Genomic DNA, 20,050 nt, shown 5'->3' with positions numbered 1-20,050 from the left:
TTCTGCATTGTACACATTAGGGTCTCGAGGGCTAGAAGTGTTGGGTAACCCAGGCAAAGGCACACAGATCTTCACAGAGCCCGGATCTGAGTTCATGCTCTTAAATACCATGCCACATAATCCCACACCCAGTCATCTGTTGTTTCTCACTAAATCTCCAAAGGGCTGAAATCAAGCACTTCTTTCGAAGATTTATTAAAATTTCAGGAAGCATTACAACTAAAAACCACTTGAAGGTGATCAAGAAATAGTAAATGTTGGTTGATGTTGAGATTTCTACTACATGGAAATATTAATAGAATCTTAAAATGTGTCACTTCTATTGCTAAGAGTCAAATTTCTTACTTAAAAATTATAATGGTCATGTGAACAGCTTAGGACCAAAGGCAGACGGTACTCCCTTAAAGCATTCCTTTCTTTTGCTCTTAGGCAATCAAATCTTCTGGAATCATATAGAAGGACATCACAAACTTACTTTGACCTGAGGGTAGGACTTCTTATTCTTTTCACTAGACGCACCGGGGAGTCCACCATGGGATGGGCCTTCACATACATAACGGAAACGAAATCCTCTCTGCAAAGGTGAATACAGAGTCAACAAGTTTGAGAAGTACTTATTAAAAATTATAGGGGCACAGTTATATACAAATGTTTTATTCTTGTATGTACTAGGTGAGAGAGGAAAAACATACATGTGAAAGGGGACTCTACAAACAAGAACCACTTTTCCCATAATCTTATTATAAACATAGATGTCAATTGATACTTGTGTACTGAGCTGTGGCTTAAAAGCCAGGTCCCTAACCCCGCAGGACCTCTCCTGCTGTGCATATGCGGAGAGTGAGCTGCTGAAGGTTTTAAGCCTGAACTGGACATGCTGTAGCTTGTCTGAATCAGAGTTTCCTCATCTCGAATTGCTGCAGCCAAGCTCCAAACTTGGCCACATTACTGACTTAAGCTTCTTTGACTCTTACTTAAAGGCATTCCTTTATCTACTCTGATCACAGTTGGCTCAGGAGGGATTATAGAAATGTCCTGTTAAATACATTGCATCCGTGTTGTAGAACATACTCTGCTAAAGTTGAGAAGATTTCGGATTTTATGATTATTGATATCATCAAGCTCAGGCTTGGTATGTTAACTGACCTGAGTAATCCAAAACCAGATAATCCCTTTCAATATTCTTAACCCAAGAATTCTACAGATGTAGCAAATCCGTGAAGAGATAGCTGGAAGCTTTGAACCATGTGAACTACTGTGGGCTGATGAACACCGAAGTTCCATGTTGTTGTTGTTGTTTAATCTAGACAGATGAGAAAATTAGACAAGACCATCTGTAAGGTCTATTCCAGTTCTGGCATTTTATGATTTACAAAGCCAACAGTGATAACTGTACCTATTTGTATACCAAGAATAGAGCAGCAAGGAATACTAAGAAAATGTACCTGATATTAAGGAAGCTTAATATTGAGGGAGCTTTCAATGTTTTTCCTGAAAGACTCAACTTTATACAGCTGTCAATCAATATGTTAGTGTTAGAGTTTAAATTTAACCAGTCTTTCTTTTTTAAAATCCTTTTCAAATATCTTAATACTCTTTAAGGAACAGCCTCACCTTCCATTTATTTTTATAGTGGGACTGATTTCATATAAACAGTGCTAGATCACTAGGCCATCAGAAGCTCCACACACCCACTACCTGCCAGCAGGGGCTTTCTACCTTACATATTCATAACAGTTGCAAAGCCTGGCAAATGCAAAGGTTTGAACAGTTTTAAGCTCATGGGTCAATGTAAAAATTCTTGCCCTCCTTAGATGGCACAACATTTCATTATGCATCATAGGATCTTGGAAAATATTCTGAGTGGTCCAGGGGCCCTGAACTAATTTAAACCTCTGGTAAGTGTCTGGAACCATCCCTATATTTTCTGAGAACTTTCTGATTTCCAAAGAGGATTGGTCCTAAAGCATATTTCACAGGATGAGTAAGGCCTGAAGTAAATTGCCTAGTGTGGGAAAGTTTCTCAAGTCATACACGGATCTGCAGCGTATGATCAACTCAATAACCTGGGACTTAAAACAACTTTTGCATATGACTCCTCAGGAGAATTCAGACCTAATACCAGGGAAACCTTCTGAGGTGAGGTTAGTCATTAGGAGCAATTCCTCTCTTCTGTTTCTCACCAAATCCAAACCAAAAAATAAGTTACAAATTCAGCCCTATACCTTTTATAGACAAGGGCTGTTGGCTTATTTTTAATAATTGAATGAAACTTCGAATAGCATGAAAAAGCAGCAGCATGTGTTACATAAGCCTCCAGAATTGACTAACCATAAAGACAGAGATTTACTGACTGCTAATCTACTTAAATACAACCTCAGTTTTTAAAAAGCATTAGATAATTAGCACTGAATAATACGTGACAGAACTGGATATTCTAAAGATTAGTCGTCTACGCTATGACTCATCTCTGTCAGAGCTGGGGAAAATTGTGGCAAAGAAAAAATATTTTTCTAACATTTATTTAAAATTTTTTTAATGAAAAATTTTAATAAAGTCATTCATTATCTTTAATCACAAAATTCCTTTAGGCAGGTAGAAAAATATACACACGGATACTTTGATATCTTATTGGGAGTCATGTCAAATGAAATATGAGGAAAGAGATATGTCTCAATAGCTTGCAAACAGTTTGAAAAACAATAGGTAGCATTCATGGTTGCGTAAGAGGATCTAAACTTCTGTGCATAGGAATTTTTAACCTGAGGATGGAAATTTATTACATTTTTTTCAGAAAGATAGGATGTCTTCACACGTATAGTCGAAATGTGTTTCTGATTCTAAATTTTTGAGATTAGAGGTTTGTCGATCCACAGCCATTCATTTTAGTAACTCCATTTGCTTACGATGAGTCATCAACCTCAAAGGCAAGGGCTACATTCATCCGGTCAGAAAGTCTGACTTGAATGCAATCTTTTTACTTTCACTGGAGTCAGACATCAAAATAACATCAGCTTGATAAACAAACACATTGTGTTACTCAGGTGAGCTTTTAGACATCTGTGTGTAGTGAATTAAATTTTGAATTTTGGAACTACACAGCCCTTTAGGTAAATCATAGGTGTCAATTTAAACTGTATTTAAAAATTCTTATTATTTATGCTTATGAAAATAGATATTTGAAAAACGTGCTTTGCCTGGTATGCAGAGACAACAGATTTGGGTTTGATGTCTCACTCTCATGAGTTAATGCAGATTTTGCAAGTTAGGGAATTTTCCAGGAGGCCAGACCACTTGCACAGGCTTGCAGGAGATAAACCTAGCACCGGGAGGGTCTTTGAGAAAACGGCTACATCTTGTGAGAAGTCACACTAAAGAAGTGGACATGGAAGTAAGGCAAAGCAAGTCCTGCTGGCAGCCCATGGAGTAGGTCTGCCACCGCAAGTGACCAGAACAATGTCCGAAGTCTCACGTGGCATTCTCCGCATTGAAAGCTTTTTATCTCGGTTCAGCCCTATAATGATAGCTAAGATAGTTCTATCCTTTAAATTCTAACCGAAATCTAAACACACATCACAATTGCAGTAACCACAATGGATGGATGTTTTATTTAAGTTCTTGACCTAGTTAGCACTGGCTCAGTGTTACACAAAGCAGAAGTGTTACACTCACTCTACTGAGCTACTAGAAACATTAAGAAATGTTTTTTGTAGTAAGTGCAAGACAGCAGGTATATGCATCTCCAGTCTTGTCAAATGTGGTAAGCACATCCATTCAGAGATCTACTCACTCTGTCCTCATTCTGTGGGGATTTGTACTAGTCTAAAAATCCCCTAATAATTGAGCTCTCTCCATACCCTCTAAGAGAAGCATGAAGATTCTCTTCCCTCCTCTTTCATAAAAATGGTCTTATCTAATTTCCAGTAAATATTTATGCACAGAGTCGGGGCATGGTGAGGAAGCCACTTCAATTCCCAGGCATCCCCGACAAAATTAATGGTAAGAGGAAGAACCTGACAAAATAAAATACTCCTCTTCAGTATCCAATGGGGGTGAGTCTCAGGCTAACACCAGAGGGACAAGGACTCAATTGTCCCTCTTAATACATTACCTACACCCCACAGGTACTTAAAATCTTAGGTCACATGCTCCAAAGAAAAAACAAAAAAGGCTGGAGCTTCTAAAGGAAGGAGGAAGGTGAAGAAGTACCGCCTGTGCAGGAACAGAGTTGATGGGTGTACATTAGTGTATATGAACTACATGGATGGTCGTTTCCTTATAAATGGAAATGAATGGAGACGACCTCTGCCTTTCCTAGGAGTGGCCTGCTATGCAGAGATGGTGGAGATGGTGAGATAGCAAGGATCTATAATCATCTAGGTTTTACAGAACTACTACTGAGGCTCAGGACACTTGGAAGAATGACTAAGAGGAATGTGAAGTAGACAAATGAAGTTATCAGATAATTTGGCAGGATCCTGCATTTCTAGATAAGCTACCCCCTTCATAAAATTCACTTGTCATTTTATTCAGTGCTTGAGATATGAATATGAGACTTATGGATCTCACATTTAAAGACAAAGTCCCATCCCTTTAACTCTTACCTGTTTAGGTTGCTCTAATATTTGAAGGTATGGACCATCTGCTAAAAGCGAAAACAACAAACAGAAAGCAAAAGACACTGTGAGGTTTCTCAAATTGGCTACAAAATATAAAGCAAATTAAAAAAAAAAAACAACAACCCTGAAATTATGTTTTTAAGTAGAGGTTTCAAATTCATTTTTTAGTTAATATTCCATACCGATATAATCTACCTTCCTCATTTGACTAGCAAATTTATTTTTAACAACAGTTTTATGCCTTTAGAGAACCATGATAAATAAACACTTGTTGAATGGTGATAGCACATTGCATGATCCAAGCAAAGGTGTGATGTCTGTCTGGCAAGGATGAAGAAGTCAACAGCCTTCACAATCTTGACTACTAACAAAGCATTTTTAAAATGACACAAATACCAATTAAAGACAGCAACCATATCCTGGGCACCATGACATTTCCTTTTGCCTTCACATCATTAGACTCTGACTTCCATTCCTCAAAGAGAATGTGCCTCATGTGAAAGTAGAAGAGACCGAACTGGCACCCACATGTGTGAAAGACACAGAGTGATCTCAGGCTACCTGCCCTTCCTGAACTAAGTGTTCAGTTCCTTTCCCTTATTTGAATCCCCAAGTGCCGCCTTCATTCCCCAACTGGCTAGGTTGCTTCCCCTGCCCTCCCAAATTTCATCTGGTCTCTCAGACCAAAAGTCTGGTGGACTTTTCTTGCTAATTCATAGCTTTTGATGTTTGTGTACAATTTCTGAATACGGAATACTCTCACATCAACTCCTCTAAAACAGCACAGGCATTTTAGAAAATCCTTTTTGAAAATAATTTAACTGAAGATAGGTGCATTTCAATAAATTATTGCAAGAACATAAAGAAGACTAGAAGCTTAATCCATACCCTGACTATATCTGACTTTGGAAAAATCAAAGGCAAATCAGAACCTCTGATAGGATAAAATCAAATTGTTCGATAGGAGATAAAGTCCCTAAGCTCCCCAGCTGGTTTTTATGTTAATAGTCTAGTAACCCACAGCTCTGTAACAGAGGCATACGGTGTTTCTCACTCATTTGACTGTAAATTAGGATGTCTGATACCAACAAAATTCTAGGAGAATGGTTCTGTGTTCATTTCAGTTGTTAACAGTCTCTTAGCCAGAAGTTTATTCTTTTAGAGAACAGATGTTCATAATATTTTGGATAAACAAGTTTATGAAGATTTAAACCTTCATGTTGAAATTAAAAAATAAACTATAACTTAACAGAGAATTTATTTTTATCTTCTCCATGTCATGATAAATCAGGATAAGGCTAGAGAGCTGGAGGAAACAAAAGTATAATTATTTCCTGTTACTATGCAAGAAATTTATAAGGAAGTCAGTTAAAAAAAATGAATAAATTTGAAGCAAAACATACACAAGAAAAGGAAAAATGGGTAGTGACTGTCCAATGCAGTATTAATTTAAGAAAATTATCTTCTCTTATCTATATGAAATTTATCCTGGATACCTTAAGATATTTTTAGGAAAAAAGCTGTAATTTAAAAATTCCAAAAAATGTCTAGGACTTAATTTTTGATAAGGAGATAAAATTGCTTAGAAATAGAAATATTTTCATGTTACTAATACAGCTTATGTGATAATGTAACCAATCTACTCATAAAAATATTCCCTCTACAAAGCTAAATTAAGAAGAGAGACTTCTAAAAAAGTAACCTTTGTATGTGATGGAAAATACAGAAGAGTTAGGTCACATCTACATTAAATTTCAATCTCTCACTTATTAACTCTTCTAAAAATACTTGGAAGGTTTGTTATTATTTTTGCTATATGGCTTAATTTCCTTTAAGTATGTGAAATTCCAAGGTTTGGGAATTTTTTAGTGAAATGGGGCCATTTTTCTCTTTTAGGGAACACACTCAAAAGTCAAATCAACTAGAAAACTAGACTTGATATGCGCATATTCATTCTAATGCCAATTTTCTTTTGGCTACATTTCTATGCCATGAAGTAACATCCCACTACGCAGAAAAATTTAACTTACATATAACATTATAGACCTAAGAGTTGTACATTATCACAGAGAGTTTTCAAGAAGTAGTAGAACTAATAGTTTCAGATTTCAAGAAGATACAACAGTCCATACAAGAATTACAAGTTAATATTGGTCTACATAACCTCTCTACCCTTTTAAAATGTGAATAAAACATCCATACATCTTGGATCATAAAAACTGGACTATGCCACTGCAACAGAGAGGAAAAACATAACAATAAAAATGATGAGGTAATAACAGGGATATGAGATTTTGAGGTATAATTTTAAGAGTTTTTCGAATACTATGGCAAAATAATTTCTACAACATGAAGCTCTGACCACCTCATATTTATGGAGATTTTTCAACCTCCATAAACTTGATGAAATAAAAACATTAAGAAAGCATCTACTCAGGGTACTGTTTGGCATTTACAAAGCATTAAATGGAAATGTTTATGTTTTCTGGGGGCAGAACCAAGTTCCTAGGCTTTCAATAAAGCACTGATACTAAGAAAGAACTTTGAACCCCAGAATAAAAAGTTCACAGGAAATGCAGAAGATACCAAGATCTCTACTTGTTCACAGGAAGTTGACCTACGGCTCAGAATTCACAGCACTTCACGAGACCTCACATATGACAGCCTACAAAATGCCCTTTGTGGGGTAAAGCGAGACAACCCTCAGCAGTATGACTTCTGCTAGGAAGGGGGACATAGAGCAGATTTATTTTTCCCATCCCAAGTATTCCTAGATATATGTAATAGAGATAAAAAAAAGATCATTTCATTTTTGATCTAAAAAATGAGAAGTGGGCACCGTAGTAACAATAATAATTTTAAGTGAGAACGATCCAAACTGGATGAAGTCTTTCAATGAGGACAAGCCAAGTCCACGGTAAATAGAATAGCTGATGTCCACTTTGGTGATTACAAAAGTCTCTAGGTTTTTTTGTTTTTTGTTGTTGCTGTTGTTTGTTTTATTAGTATTTTTTTTTTTTAAGTAATCTCTACACCCAACATGAGGTTCAAACTCACAACCCTGGGATCAAGAGTCACATGCTCTACTAACTGAGCCAGCCAGATGCCCGCAGTACAAAACTCTCTGTTCTATATACACCTTACAAAATTTTCTCAATCTGCTTGGGAGCATACGTTACGTCCCACTGGTGATATGAGGAGCACATAAAAAGAGCCATCACACAAAGCTTACATACAAATCAAAAATAAGAAGAGATTAAATGAGATGATTTTTAAAACCATTCATATGAGATTCAACAATTTGTCAATGGTAAAACATAGTCATGTTAGAAGGAAGGATGATTATCACAAATTTTATCCAATGTCAGAATGTGAAGCCAAAATCTTTTTAAAAAGATGACTTTTCTACTGAGATCATGTTTATGATTTTTGTAAACTTTTATAAACTTTGTTTCCCCAGAGCCTGGCATCGTGGATGGCACCCAAAAGACACTCACATAAATGTTTGGGGAATAGGTCTGAGAAGTGGAGAGTACCTCATGTGCATCTGGGATAAAGGAAAGAGGCGTTGTACAGAATCAACAGCTATTAAGACTGGGTGAAAAGGAAAATGCTACCAGAAAAAAAGTCCTTCCAAGTCATCCTCACAGATGACTAACAACTGTTTAAGTCAGACAACGGGTAAGTGGGGTGGAACATGTTTGTGCAAATATAGTTCCAACAAGTCTAGTGACAGTTGGTTTTTAAAACATGTATCCCCATTTCCTTTCTAGGAGTCTTACTGACTATCTAAAAGAAGCTATTAGCAAATCTTGAATTTAAAAAAAAAAGGAAAAGCAAAATAAATGACAGGGTAACAGGAATGAAGAAGTTTCTTACCTGTAGGTAGTGGCATGTCTGGTTGAAATAATTCTGGGTTAAATATTGTATGAGACAAAGAATCCAAAGGAAACATCTGTAAAAAAGAAAATTTAAATAATTCAATCCTTATTTTTCCAACACTGTATTAAATATTTGAAGTTGGAACACCTAAAACAATTATTGGATAACCAAAGCAAAAAAATACCTGGAAATATTTCAAATCAGTATTTTAAAAACACGTTCATGAGACACCTAGCAAAATTCTCACGTGTACAGAACTTTACATGTTTGGGCCATGTTTATGTGGCAAAGAGATTTGAGAAGAATGACCTAACTATAAAGTCCACAGAGGCCAGCACCCGAGTGTAGCTTGCTTATTAGTATTTCTTTAGGTCCCAGTGTCTATTTATTGCAGAGTGGATCCTTAATATTTTTTAAATAAATGATTTAAAGCTGTACTCTGAAAAATATGAGCATAGGAATATAGTCTTAGAAATCCTAGAAATATTTCTTTTATGATGGTAAAGAAGTGCCTACTCTAGCCATACAACTTCAAGACCTATAAGAATTAGGCAATAGCCCTGGAGCGATTTACAAAAAAATTGAAAATATAACTCACAGTCTAAGCAGTAGATACAACTGAGCACAGAGCTCCCTCACTTTTTTTTTCTACCTTTATTTACCTAGCACAATGCAAAATACCTGGAATTTGGTGGGTGTGACAGGCTGGATAATGCACCCTCCCCCCTAAGACAACTACATTCTAATCCCCAGAACCTGCAAATGCTATCTCATAGAGCAAAAATAATTTTGCAGATGTTATGAAGAATATGAACATAGAAGTGCCTGGGTAGCTCAGTCTGTTGAGTGACTTCCACTCAGGTCATGATCTCAGGGCCCTGGGACAGAGCCTCGCATCGGGCTCCCTGCTCACTGGGGAGTTCTGCTTGTCCCTATCCCTCTGCCCGTCCCCACTGCTCATGCTCTCTCTCTTTCTCATATGAACACAGAGAGATAATCCTGAATTATCTAAGTGGGCCCAGTAAGAGGGATGGAGGAGATCAAAGTGAACAGTAGAAGGTATGACTGGAAAAAAGAAGTTAATGTGATGAGGATGACAGGCCAAGGAATGTAGGCTGCCTCTAGAAGCTCAAAGAAGCAAGGACAAGAAAGCCTCCAGAAGGAACGCAGCCCTGCAAGCACCTGGATTTTAGACTTCTGACATTCAGACTGTAAGAGAATAAATTTGTGTTGTTTTAAGTCACTAAATGGGTGGTAATTGGTTACAGTAGCAACAGAGAACTAACACAGTGGGTAAGTGATATGTGTTGATTGAATTATATATTCTATCTTGATAAGTTACTAATAATTACCTACCCCAAGAGAAAATTTCCTTTCCAATTAGTTTATTCAGGACTTAAAGTTTGTATTTCTGAGCTTAGTATTTGTTTCAATCTAAATAAGTCATCTGTTTGAAATGTCTGTGGACCACACATAAACCAACCGTATTTCATTCTTTATGATACACTAGTTAGTAAGCTAGTGTTAAACAACAAGAAAAACCAGCATTACAATTTACTCCTTCTTTTTTTAAAAGATATTTATTTATTTGAGAGAGAATGAGTGAGCAAGCAAGAGAGCATGCACAAGCTGGGGGGAGGGGCAGAGGGAGAGGGAGAAGCAGACGCTGAGCAGGGAGCCCGATGCAGGGTGGATCCCAGAAGCCTGGGATCATGACCGAAGCCGAAGGCTGATGCTTGAGCTGAAGGCAGATGCTTAACTGACTGAGCCACCCAGGCACCCCTCCTTTTTTTTTAATTAGTATATTATTGGAGGTTTCTGGGACTTATGAGCCTAGCATGCCTAGTTAAAACAAGAGTAAGAAACAGGGTGTTTAAATAAAGAACATTTCAGATCCAGCTGTGAGGTATGCAAATAATTCAATTGAGGAACAGTATATCTGCTCCACTTCAGTGCTTACGAGTAAAGTTTATCTATGCTATTTGTTGTTCGCTGGAAAGAAAATAATAGGAATCAAAAAACATGTTTTCGGGGTGCCTGGGTTGCTCAGTGGGTTGGAGCCTCTGCCTTCGGCTCAGGTCATGATCTCAGGGTCCTGGGATCAAGCCCTGTGTCCGGCTGTCTGCTCAGCAGGGAGCCTGCTTCCCTTCCTCTCTCTCTGCCTACTTGTGATCTCTGTCTGTCAAATAAATAAATAAAATTTTTAGAAAAAACAAAAAAGCAAACAAAAAAAACCCAACGCTATCTTAAAAAACGGGCCCCACCTTACAGAGAGTATTGGCCGGTCGTCGGTCTCAGAGCAAGAGAGATGACCTGGCAAGAAAATGTCTTCTCTCTGGTCCTGTGGCAGGTGGAGGGGCTACACTAACCTAGTAGAGAGCAGAGCACTGGTCTTGGGAAGGAGGCGCACACTCCACTTCAGACGAGGCAGACAGAAGCTGCGTTGTGAGCTGCAGCTTGTTGTGTGTTTTAGGTCACAGTCGGAGAGCAAATTCCGGAATACATTAAAACACTGGGAATATTTCACTGAGGACATGAATGCCTCAGGAAATACATACTGTTAAGCTTGAGACAAGGGGAAAAAAAAAACCCACCTACTTCAAGAACCTCTTGCTTCAAAAATGGAAATATCAGATCGTACCCCATCTGTTGCTAATGATCACAGAAGTGCCCACCTAAGAAAATCTCTCAAAATGAATGTTTTCAGCAGGTCTTACTTTTGTGTGGCATAAAGGACCATCTCTTGTTGATAAGATTTCCTGTGTATAGACAGGAAGGCATGGTCTAAAACCAAGCAGAACAGCCCGAATGCTGGTTAGAGTTTGCCTTCCAATTTAGAGACAGCATATTAAAAGTGAAAGGTAAATGAGTAGCCAATATCTCTTCTGCTGTAATCAAAGAAAATGTTCCTAGATTGATCCTCTATCACCATTTGTACAATAAAATTCAAAAGGAGCATCTTAATGTGAAAAGCAATGCCTACTCATTCTTTCTAAATAAATCGGAACATTATCAAGAGCAGTGAATGCTGCACAAGTTTATTTTATTTGAAGAAGTGATACCAGATACTTTAAAAAGTATTTCACTTTTGGTTTTATTTTCCCGACTGATTGTTTGCATGTGTAAATTTGGAAAATCCATTTTTTAGGTGGTTGCTGCTAAAGTTTTGTGGTTTTTTTTTTTTAAAGATTTTATTTATTTGACAGAGAGAGAGAGATCACAAGTAGGCAGAGAGAGGCAGACAGAGAGAGAGAGGAGGAAGCAGACTCCCTGCCAAGCAGAGAGCCTGATGCGGGACTCGATCCCAGGACCCTGAGATCATGACCTGAGCCAAAGAGAGAGGCTTACCCCACTGAGCCACCCAGGCACCTGCTGCTAAAGTTTTAATGTGAAATGATTATGAGTCTTGGGCCAGGGTGTCCTGGTACCTAGCATTCCCGCTCCTTATCTAGTCTAGCAAACTACATATTCCAAATCACAACATACATAGATTTTCTCTCGAAAGTTCTTCAAAACCCTGCCCTTCCCTCTCAGGTAGTAGAGTGATCACTTTGGACATTTCTGGATCATTCTGTGCAAATTACTACAATAGCATTTATCACCATATAGAAACTATGTTTCTGTCCCTCCTATTAGAATGGCAGCTGTATCACTTACTTTGTAGTCCTTCTTAGCCAATGTTCTGGTACATAGTAGTGCCTCAATAAATAGCTGATGAATAAATAAATCTCAATATTTTAAGTACTTCTTAAAAATCATTAGTTAAAAATATAATATTGTTATTATAATTACCCTAGAGTCTGAAAGCTGCTTTCAAATGGTTCATTTAACATACATATAATATAAAGTATATAAAACACACATGTATGTATGTATGTATGTGTCTGTATATATACATACACACACAGAGGGAGGGAGGGAGAAGGACAGAGGGAGAGGGAGGGAGGGATGGGTAGGAAGCAAAATATTAATTATCTACCAAGATCTGTTGGACTATTCAATATTTCTCTAGGCCTGAAATTTTTCAAAGTAAAAAGTTGGGTGAAAAAGGGAAAAAAAAAGACACTGGTATCCCTTCATAACAAAGTGAATTTAAAACGAACTGTTTTATGTTCCCAAAACACATTCATTGCCCATTCAGTCTTTTCAACACCCTTGTGAGTATGGGGCTAGAATTCCTATTTTGCAAATGAGAAAAGTGGTATGCGGGGGGCTAAGTGATTCCTCAAGTTTTAAGAGCTGATAAGTAGCAGCCAGCACCTACATAAAGATATCTGAATTCTAAGGCCAGAGGTCTTTTCATTACACTAATTTGCTTCCTTGTTAGATGAGTTTTAAAAAAATATTTTGTGTTTCCCCCCAAAAGATACACTCAAATCCTAACTCCCAGTGCCTGTGTACATAACTTTACTTAGAAATAAGGTCTGCATGGATGTAATCAAGTCAAGATGAGGTCATACTGAAGGATGGACTCTAAATCCAATGACTGGGGACTTTGTGAGAGGAAAGGAGAGGGAGATTTGGATACAGAGATACAGTAAGACACACAGGGAAGAAGGTAGGTATGCAGAAGCAATCCAGCTACGAGCCAAGGAGCACAGAGAATTGCTGGCAACCACGGCAGGCTAGCAGAGAGAGGCCTGGGACAAAGTTTCCTTCAGAACTTCCAGAAGTAACCGACCCTGTCATCATCTTGATTTTGGATTTTGATATCCCTAGCCTCCAGAACTGTAAAAGAATATATTTCTGTTCTTGCTTTGTTTTATGTTTAGAGAGGGAGAGGGGGAGGATGCAGAGAGAGGGAGAAAGTATCCCAAACAGGCTCCACACCCAGCACAGAGCCTGAAACGGGCTTGATCCTACAACCCCAAGATCATGACCTGAGCCAAAACCAAGAGGTGTATGCTTAACTGACTATGTCCCAGGTGCCCCATATATTTGTTTGTTTGTTTGTTTGTTTGAAGCCAACTGGTTTGTGATCATGTTACAGTAGCCCAGGGAAACTAATATGGTAGTTATCATTTGACCTGTAACATATATAATTTTTATGCAATAGTATGTGTGATAGGAGGATCTGAGTTACTCATTTTATAGGACATGTCCCCTCTGACCTCACATGGAGGGAAAGAGAAACGGCAAAAACAATTTAAAATAAATTTTTACCAATTTTAGAGTTTTCCTGATAAATAATACTGCTGCCTCTGTATATTTAAAAATATGAATCCATTTACAAAAAAATTATCGGTGAGATTATAATACTTACTTGGTCATGTGCTCCCAAATATGTATCGTCTTCTGCCATTCTGGAGCTGTGCATCAAAACAAAACCAAACCAAACTATAAGAATGGAATGACGCTTAAGAATTCCATCATGCAGGAGTAAACTACATTATTCCAGTAACACCAAACATAATCCTTTTTAAAAGATCTTAGAAGGGGGGACAGCAACCTTAGAAGAGTAGTTCCTTTTTGGAATTGAAATCTACTAGCAGGAAAATTGCACAATCAAGGAATTACCACGTATGTACAATCCAAAACTGGGGCAAGCTCACAACAGTGTCCTGGAGTTTGGTGAAACCAATCTTCATCCTCTATATAGAAAGCATACATAATTAAATTCTTAGATGTCACTTCTATTTGTCACCACCTAGACTTCGAGGATTCAGTCTTAGTGCTTCGTGTAGATTATTTTCCAGCCTTTCATGAATTCTGTGATGGTCCTAGAACTGTGCCCAAGCTTTCTACCCAGAGTTCAAGTTGAGAAGCTCAGAGAGGGTCCTCCTGCCATCAGAGGGGCCCGTCAGTGATCTGCACAGCACCAGGGGAGGACAGCTAATGTGTGCGGTGCTCTGCCCTCCAGCATGTTCCACTTCAGGAAGTCATTTCCTACCCTTGTCCAAGTGGTAGAGAAGGGCACCTGGGCTGCTCAGTCGGTTAAGTGTCTGGCTCTTGGTTTCCGCTCAGTCATGAGGGGTCCTGAGATCGAGCCCTGTGCCGGGCTCCATGATCACAGTGGAATCTGCTTGAGATTCTCCCTCTCTCTCTGCCTCTGCCCTTCCCCTCACACGCACACCCATGTGTACTCTCTCTCTCAAATAATCTTTAAAAGAAAAAATAAAGTGGTAGGGAAAGACTATAAGAGTCCTTATTATCAAGGCTATAGTCTCAGATTTAAATCCCAGCCAGATATTAATGTACGGCAGGCCCTAGCAATCTTGGACTACCCGGAGACCCTGAAAAAAGTGAGAAACCACATGGACAGATAAAAAATTTATCTAAAAATCACATATCATTTTGGGCTTACTTACTTAAGAACTATCCTTATCATTACTTTAAATATAAGCTGAATTTATTAAATTTACCTAGATCAAATTTTAGATCTATTTACTTGAAAGATTAAAGGACCAAAAAGGCTGAAAGCAAATATTAACTCCCCAAATAAATTTTTCTTCTATTTTTTACTGAAATATAGTTGACACATGATTTTACATTAATTTCAGGTATACAACATTCCTGAGACAAGTTTTTCTTTTTTTTTTTTCTTTCATGAAGTCTGTAAAGCACTTGGGATTCTGGGCGAGAATGTTAACTGCACACCAAAATCTGTTGTCTCCTTTTGCATGGTAATAGTTGTGGCTGGAAATGTGACTGTTCAGCTAGACTCTACTCCACACTTCCTTAGAATTAGGGATGGCCACTTGCTGAAATGCTCACCAGGGGAATGTCAAAACTATTTGTGTGCCTCTTCCAGGTCTGGGCTTAAGGCCCTCACCATGTGTCCTTCATGTTTGTGTGCTTCTCTCTCTTTCCTGCTGGATAAAACCTAGACGTGAGGGAGACCTAGCTTCTTCCACATGGGTGATGATGAATGGCGGCTAATACTGGTGGTGGTGGTGTGAGAAAGAAGAAGTGTCTTTGTTCTTTGACCTAGTGTATTGCTGAGTCTCTCTAGTAAAACAGGCTGATGGGATCGGGACAGAGACAAGCCATAAGAGACTCTCAATCTTACAAAACAAACTGAGGGTTGCTGGACGGCGGGTGGAGAGGGTGGTTGGGTTATGGACATTGGGGAGGGTATGTGCTATGGTGAGTGCTGTGAAGTGTGTAAGCCTGACGATTCACAGATCTGTACCCCTCGGGCAAATAATTCATTGTATGTTAATAAAAATAATTAATAAAAAATTATTTTTTAAAAAACAGGCTAACCTTTACCCTAACAAATATATCTCCAGTAAGGACAAGATCCTCCAAAGAGGACCCTGGTTTCCCATGAAATCCTCTCCTGCCAGAGCCCTCAGTGCCTGACGAGGACTGAGCAAGCCTCGTGAGGGCTGCTAGTGGCATACAGAGCAGGGTCCAACTTCAGCAGAAGGGAAAAAGGTGTGTCCAGTAAATAAGAACTCCATGCAGATTTGAAAGAAATATTTGTCTAAAACATAAAACTGCTAAAGATTGAGAAATAACTGTAATCAATTAAGATAAGTAGCTTAAAAAAAGGGAAAATTGCCCTGATACAGTAAAAAGGAATTTAGTCATTCAAAATTCCAGCATTCTCCCACTGCTGAGTGTGTGACTTTGGATATACAATGAAACTCACTATGGCCTCTGTTTCCTCATCTGTAAAATAGAGGTTTTGATGGGATCGACCTCTGAGAACAGCAGAATTTTGTTGAACTTGGAGTAGATTAGTTGACTAATAAATGCCCATTCAAAGAACAAATCATAACTCTCTCTGTAAACCTGGATTTTTATATGTACTTAGGTATATATTTATATTAAATAGTCATCATTATAATTTTCAGTTACCTGGAGAATACTAGTAAAATAGTCAGTGTTACACTGAAATGCAGTGTTAATTAATGGCAGTTATAATATTCCATGTGGAAAATCCTTATTCTTAGAACACCACAGGAGTCCAAGCTTCCAAGACAAATATTAAGACATTTTTAAAATTTCCTTTTTGCCTTTTGGCTTTCCATTAATGTGAGCAAGACCATTGGCTTATATATATGTACATGTACATACAGCTGTAGATCATTTCCTGACCTTTGAATGTATGGATTTAAAATACAGTGGCCCTCACTTTGATTTTAAAAACTCAACTAAAACTACTCTAACTATAACAGGGTTCTTATCATGATCCTTATTGTAGTTAAAACTTTAACAAGAATCTCTAAACTGTAGGCACTGGACAAACTGCCCAATTAAACACAGTCTTCCTCCCAACATCCTCCCCAGGCTTTTTGCAGAAACGTCTGTCAAAAGATCATGGTTTTAAAAGCCCAATCGCAGCCCAAGAGATACCCGGGTGGTGATTGAAATCTGAACTTGTATGGGCTTTGTAAGGCAGTTAAATTCACCGTGAGGAGCTGAAGAAACAGGAACCCTCAGAGTGATGTCACTGTTAGTTCATAATTTTAAAAATAAAATGTCAAAAAAAACCCAAGAATTCTTTGGAAAGGGTGAATCACGGAGTCATATTTGCATTAATTGTAAAAGCAAGTTTTATTTCAAAATTCTGAAACACCAACTAAGCCTTTGGAACTGAAGGTTTAGGAAAGACCAGGGAAAGCCCCTCCTTGCCCCCTGCTCCGTGAGCCCTTCCTCTCACTTTCCCTTCGCACAGTTCTGTGCTTTTGAGGAAGGACCTTGAAACAGAAAGGAAGAGACTGGGTTGACTAGTGAGGAGACGGGCCTAAGCTCTGCGTCTCTCTCCCCCAGTGGTGAGGTCTTCAGGAAAATGTTCACACTGTGGAAAGAGACATAGAAAATACAGTCAGGTAGCAATAAAATAGCTTCTCCTGGGATTGTTTGTGTTTCTCACTTGAGAAGCATAATGTAACTGGCCAAGTTCTAAACATGTGATGAGTTCTACATGAAATGCCTCATGGACTATTTTCTGCACATCTGTGACAATCTTACCGCTGACATCAAAGGCCAGCATAAAGAGTTCTTAGTGAAGGCAGCAAGGCCAAGACCACTTCCTTCCTTATAAGTGGAGGAATTTTCTAGGATCCCAAATATATTCACATTTTTTTGATCAGGGCCCGCTGTAAGGAAACATACCCTTTTTGTTCTATTAGATTTCGTTAAAAAGGAAAACAAGCTTTTCAAACGCATTGACAATCTGCAGTTCAAAAAACAGAATTTGAGGTGCCATTCAGAGGATGCAGTTGGGAAGCAGAGAGATAAGGGTGTATTTCCAAGATTATATTCAGCTATAACAGACACCACTTAGGTATAATTTTAATACCTCAACCTCGATAGCAGTGAAGATGAAATTAGAGGAAAGACAGTGACTTTTCACCATTTCTCTGTTGAATAATAAATTGATATAGATAAAGCCTATTTATCTAGACAGAGGAATTTTTCAGGGGAAATGTACTGTAAGGTTTACACACGTGTGTACTACATATAACGGGAAACATTCAACTGAGATTATCTTTTGATTTGGCAATCCCACTTCCAGAAATCTGTGCTAAAGAATTATATGAGCAAATGTGCAAAAAAAAAATTAGTACAAGGATATGCATTGCTGCAAAAAACTGGAAACAACCTAAATGTCCTTTGATGCCAGATTAATTATAACACTGCTACACTCTTACCATACATATTACGTGGCTGCTAAAAAGAATAATTCAGGGAGGGAGACAAACCATAATAGATTCTTAATCTCACAAAATAAACTGAGGGTTGCTGAGTTGTGGGGGAGTAGGGAGAGGGTGGTGGGTTATGGACATTGGGGAGGGTATGTGCTATGGTGAGTGCTGTGGAATGTGTAAGCCTGATGATTCACAGACCTGTACCCCTGGGGCTAATAATACATTATATGTTAATAAAAATAATTAATAAAAACAGAATAATTCGTATCCATATATAGTGACATGGAGATTATTACTACCTAAGTTATACATTCCTATGTTTTAATTTTCTAACTCATTTATGTAATTAGAAATACATGTTTTTAGGAAAAAAGAAAAACGCTGTGCTGAACTTAAAAGTTTAACTCTGACATCATTAACAATTAATGACATAGTGAATCACACATGAAGTATGAATGAGTGAGCAGTTTCTAAGCACTACTGGAATCCTCTTCAAATAAATATAACAGAAAAAATTTAACTTTAAAGGGGCTATTTATTTACATCTTTCTTCCGATATGTGAGTTTAGTGATGATGAAAGAAATGTTAATAGTTACTTTTCACAAAATAGCTGTTTATTAAAAGTTTTTTTTTAAAAAATCAGTATTTGTAATCTACTACATTTAGATTCGTATAAACTCATTTTCCGTGTTTTCCACACCGCCACCCATTTTCAGCTCCTTAATGCTTTACTTGGGTGCAATGCTACCAATGTGACCAACAGAGAAAATAGCTCCCTCAGAAGTACAAACACATTGTGGTTGGAGCTGGTACAGGTCCCTGTCCACAATGGAATGCCAATCCAATAGAGAGGGCAGATACATACACAACCTCCAACTGTTAACTTATGTAAAGCATATTAGCATAGTCATTGGCACATAGTAAATGTTAAGCATTTTGTTAGAGCATAATAAACTCGTTTATGTTAGGTTATGGGAAAAGTAATACAGACAGGAAGGATTTTAGGCATTCTGAGAAGAATCTAGTACTTTTCTTTCCTATCCTACATGTATGGGTACACTGCCACATTCCCTCTTTATCTCTATCCTTATTACTGTTGAATAAAATGTCTGCGTATTTTGTCACTAGGGACATTTGGCAATATCTGGAGACATTATTAGCTGTCACACTGGTGGATGGTCCTACAGGCATCTAGTGTGTAGAGGTTAGAGATGCTTCTAAAGACCCTGTAACGTACAGGACAACCCTTTACAATGAAGAAATATCTGACCCCAAATGTCAGTAATGCCACGAAAGAGAAACCTGATGAACACCATCATATAACAGTACTTTGGTTCACATGTATAAAGAACTAAACCTCATTGATTACTACCAATGAATCAGGAAGTACTAGCATGCTTTACACATTTCACTTAATTTTCAAAATATTCCTGAGAAATATGGTCCCGGAGGAGAAAACCGAGGTTTACTGACAGCAAGTCATTGGCTGAGGTTGACAGAGTAATGCTAGCTAATCTGACTCTGTAGACTACGGTTCGTTCATCTGCCTAAGAGGCAGATGTGATTTTTTCCCTTGACTTAAAATTTAATTCATTCTAATCCAGCATTTTTGCTCCAGGTCTCCTGCATGTTCAGGTTGGAGCTAGTCCACTCAGAGCATAGCTCAAAAAGCAGAATAGGACTGTGACAATGCACTCAAGTGAGTTCTTCCTGAGATAGTCAAATGTGAAGGTGAAAATACCAGAACAACAATAGCTGCTTTTTATTTTGTTTTGTTTTAAATATCTCCTTTGGGGAGGCCTAGATGGCTCAGTCGGTTAAGCATCTGCCTTTGGCTCAGGTCATAACCCAGGGACCTGGGATCGAGTCCCATGTCAGGCTCCTTGCTCCGTGAGGAACTTGCTTCTCCCTCTGCCTGCCACTCCCCCTGCTTGTGCTCTCTCTCT

The 20,050-nt window shown here is 38.2% G+C and overlaps 1 protein-coding gene across 2 annotated transcripts in view; it reads right to left on the bottom strand.

Annotated features, from left to right (window-relative positions):
• Positions 1 to 20,050, bottom strand: part of NFKB1 (nuclear factor kappa B subunit 1) — a 118,984-nt gene that overhangs the window by 81,173 nt on the left and 17,761 nt on the right. The window contains exons 2-5 of one of the 2 annotated variants that reach the window (XM_080796230.1): positions 13,765 to 13,810; positions 8,499 to 8,574; positions 4,605 to 4,645; positions 476 to 574 (exon numbers count right to left, since the gene is read on the bottom strand). In XM_080796230.1, coding sequence (XP_080652356.1) covers positions 476 to 574; positions 4,605 to 4,645; positions 8,499 to 8,574; positions 13,765 to 13,803 — 255 coding nt within the window. In that variant the 5' untranslated portion in view covers positions 13,804 to 13,810. The remainder of the gene's footprint in view (positions 1 to 475; positions 575 to 4,604; positions 4,646 to 8,498; positions 8,575 to 13,764; positions 13,811 to 20,050) is intronic. The other variant, XM_080796231.1, reaches the window with a different exon arrangement.

This window comes from Martes martes (genome assembly GCF_963455335.1).
Source record: "Martes martes genome assembly, chromosome: 2".
Classification (NCBI taxonomy): Eukaryota; Metazoa; Chordata; class Mammalia; order Carnivora; family Mustelidae; genus Martes; species Martes martes.
This window is presented reverse-complemented; position numbering and strand designations above follow the sequence as displayed.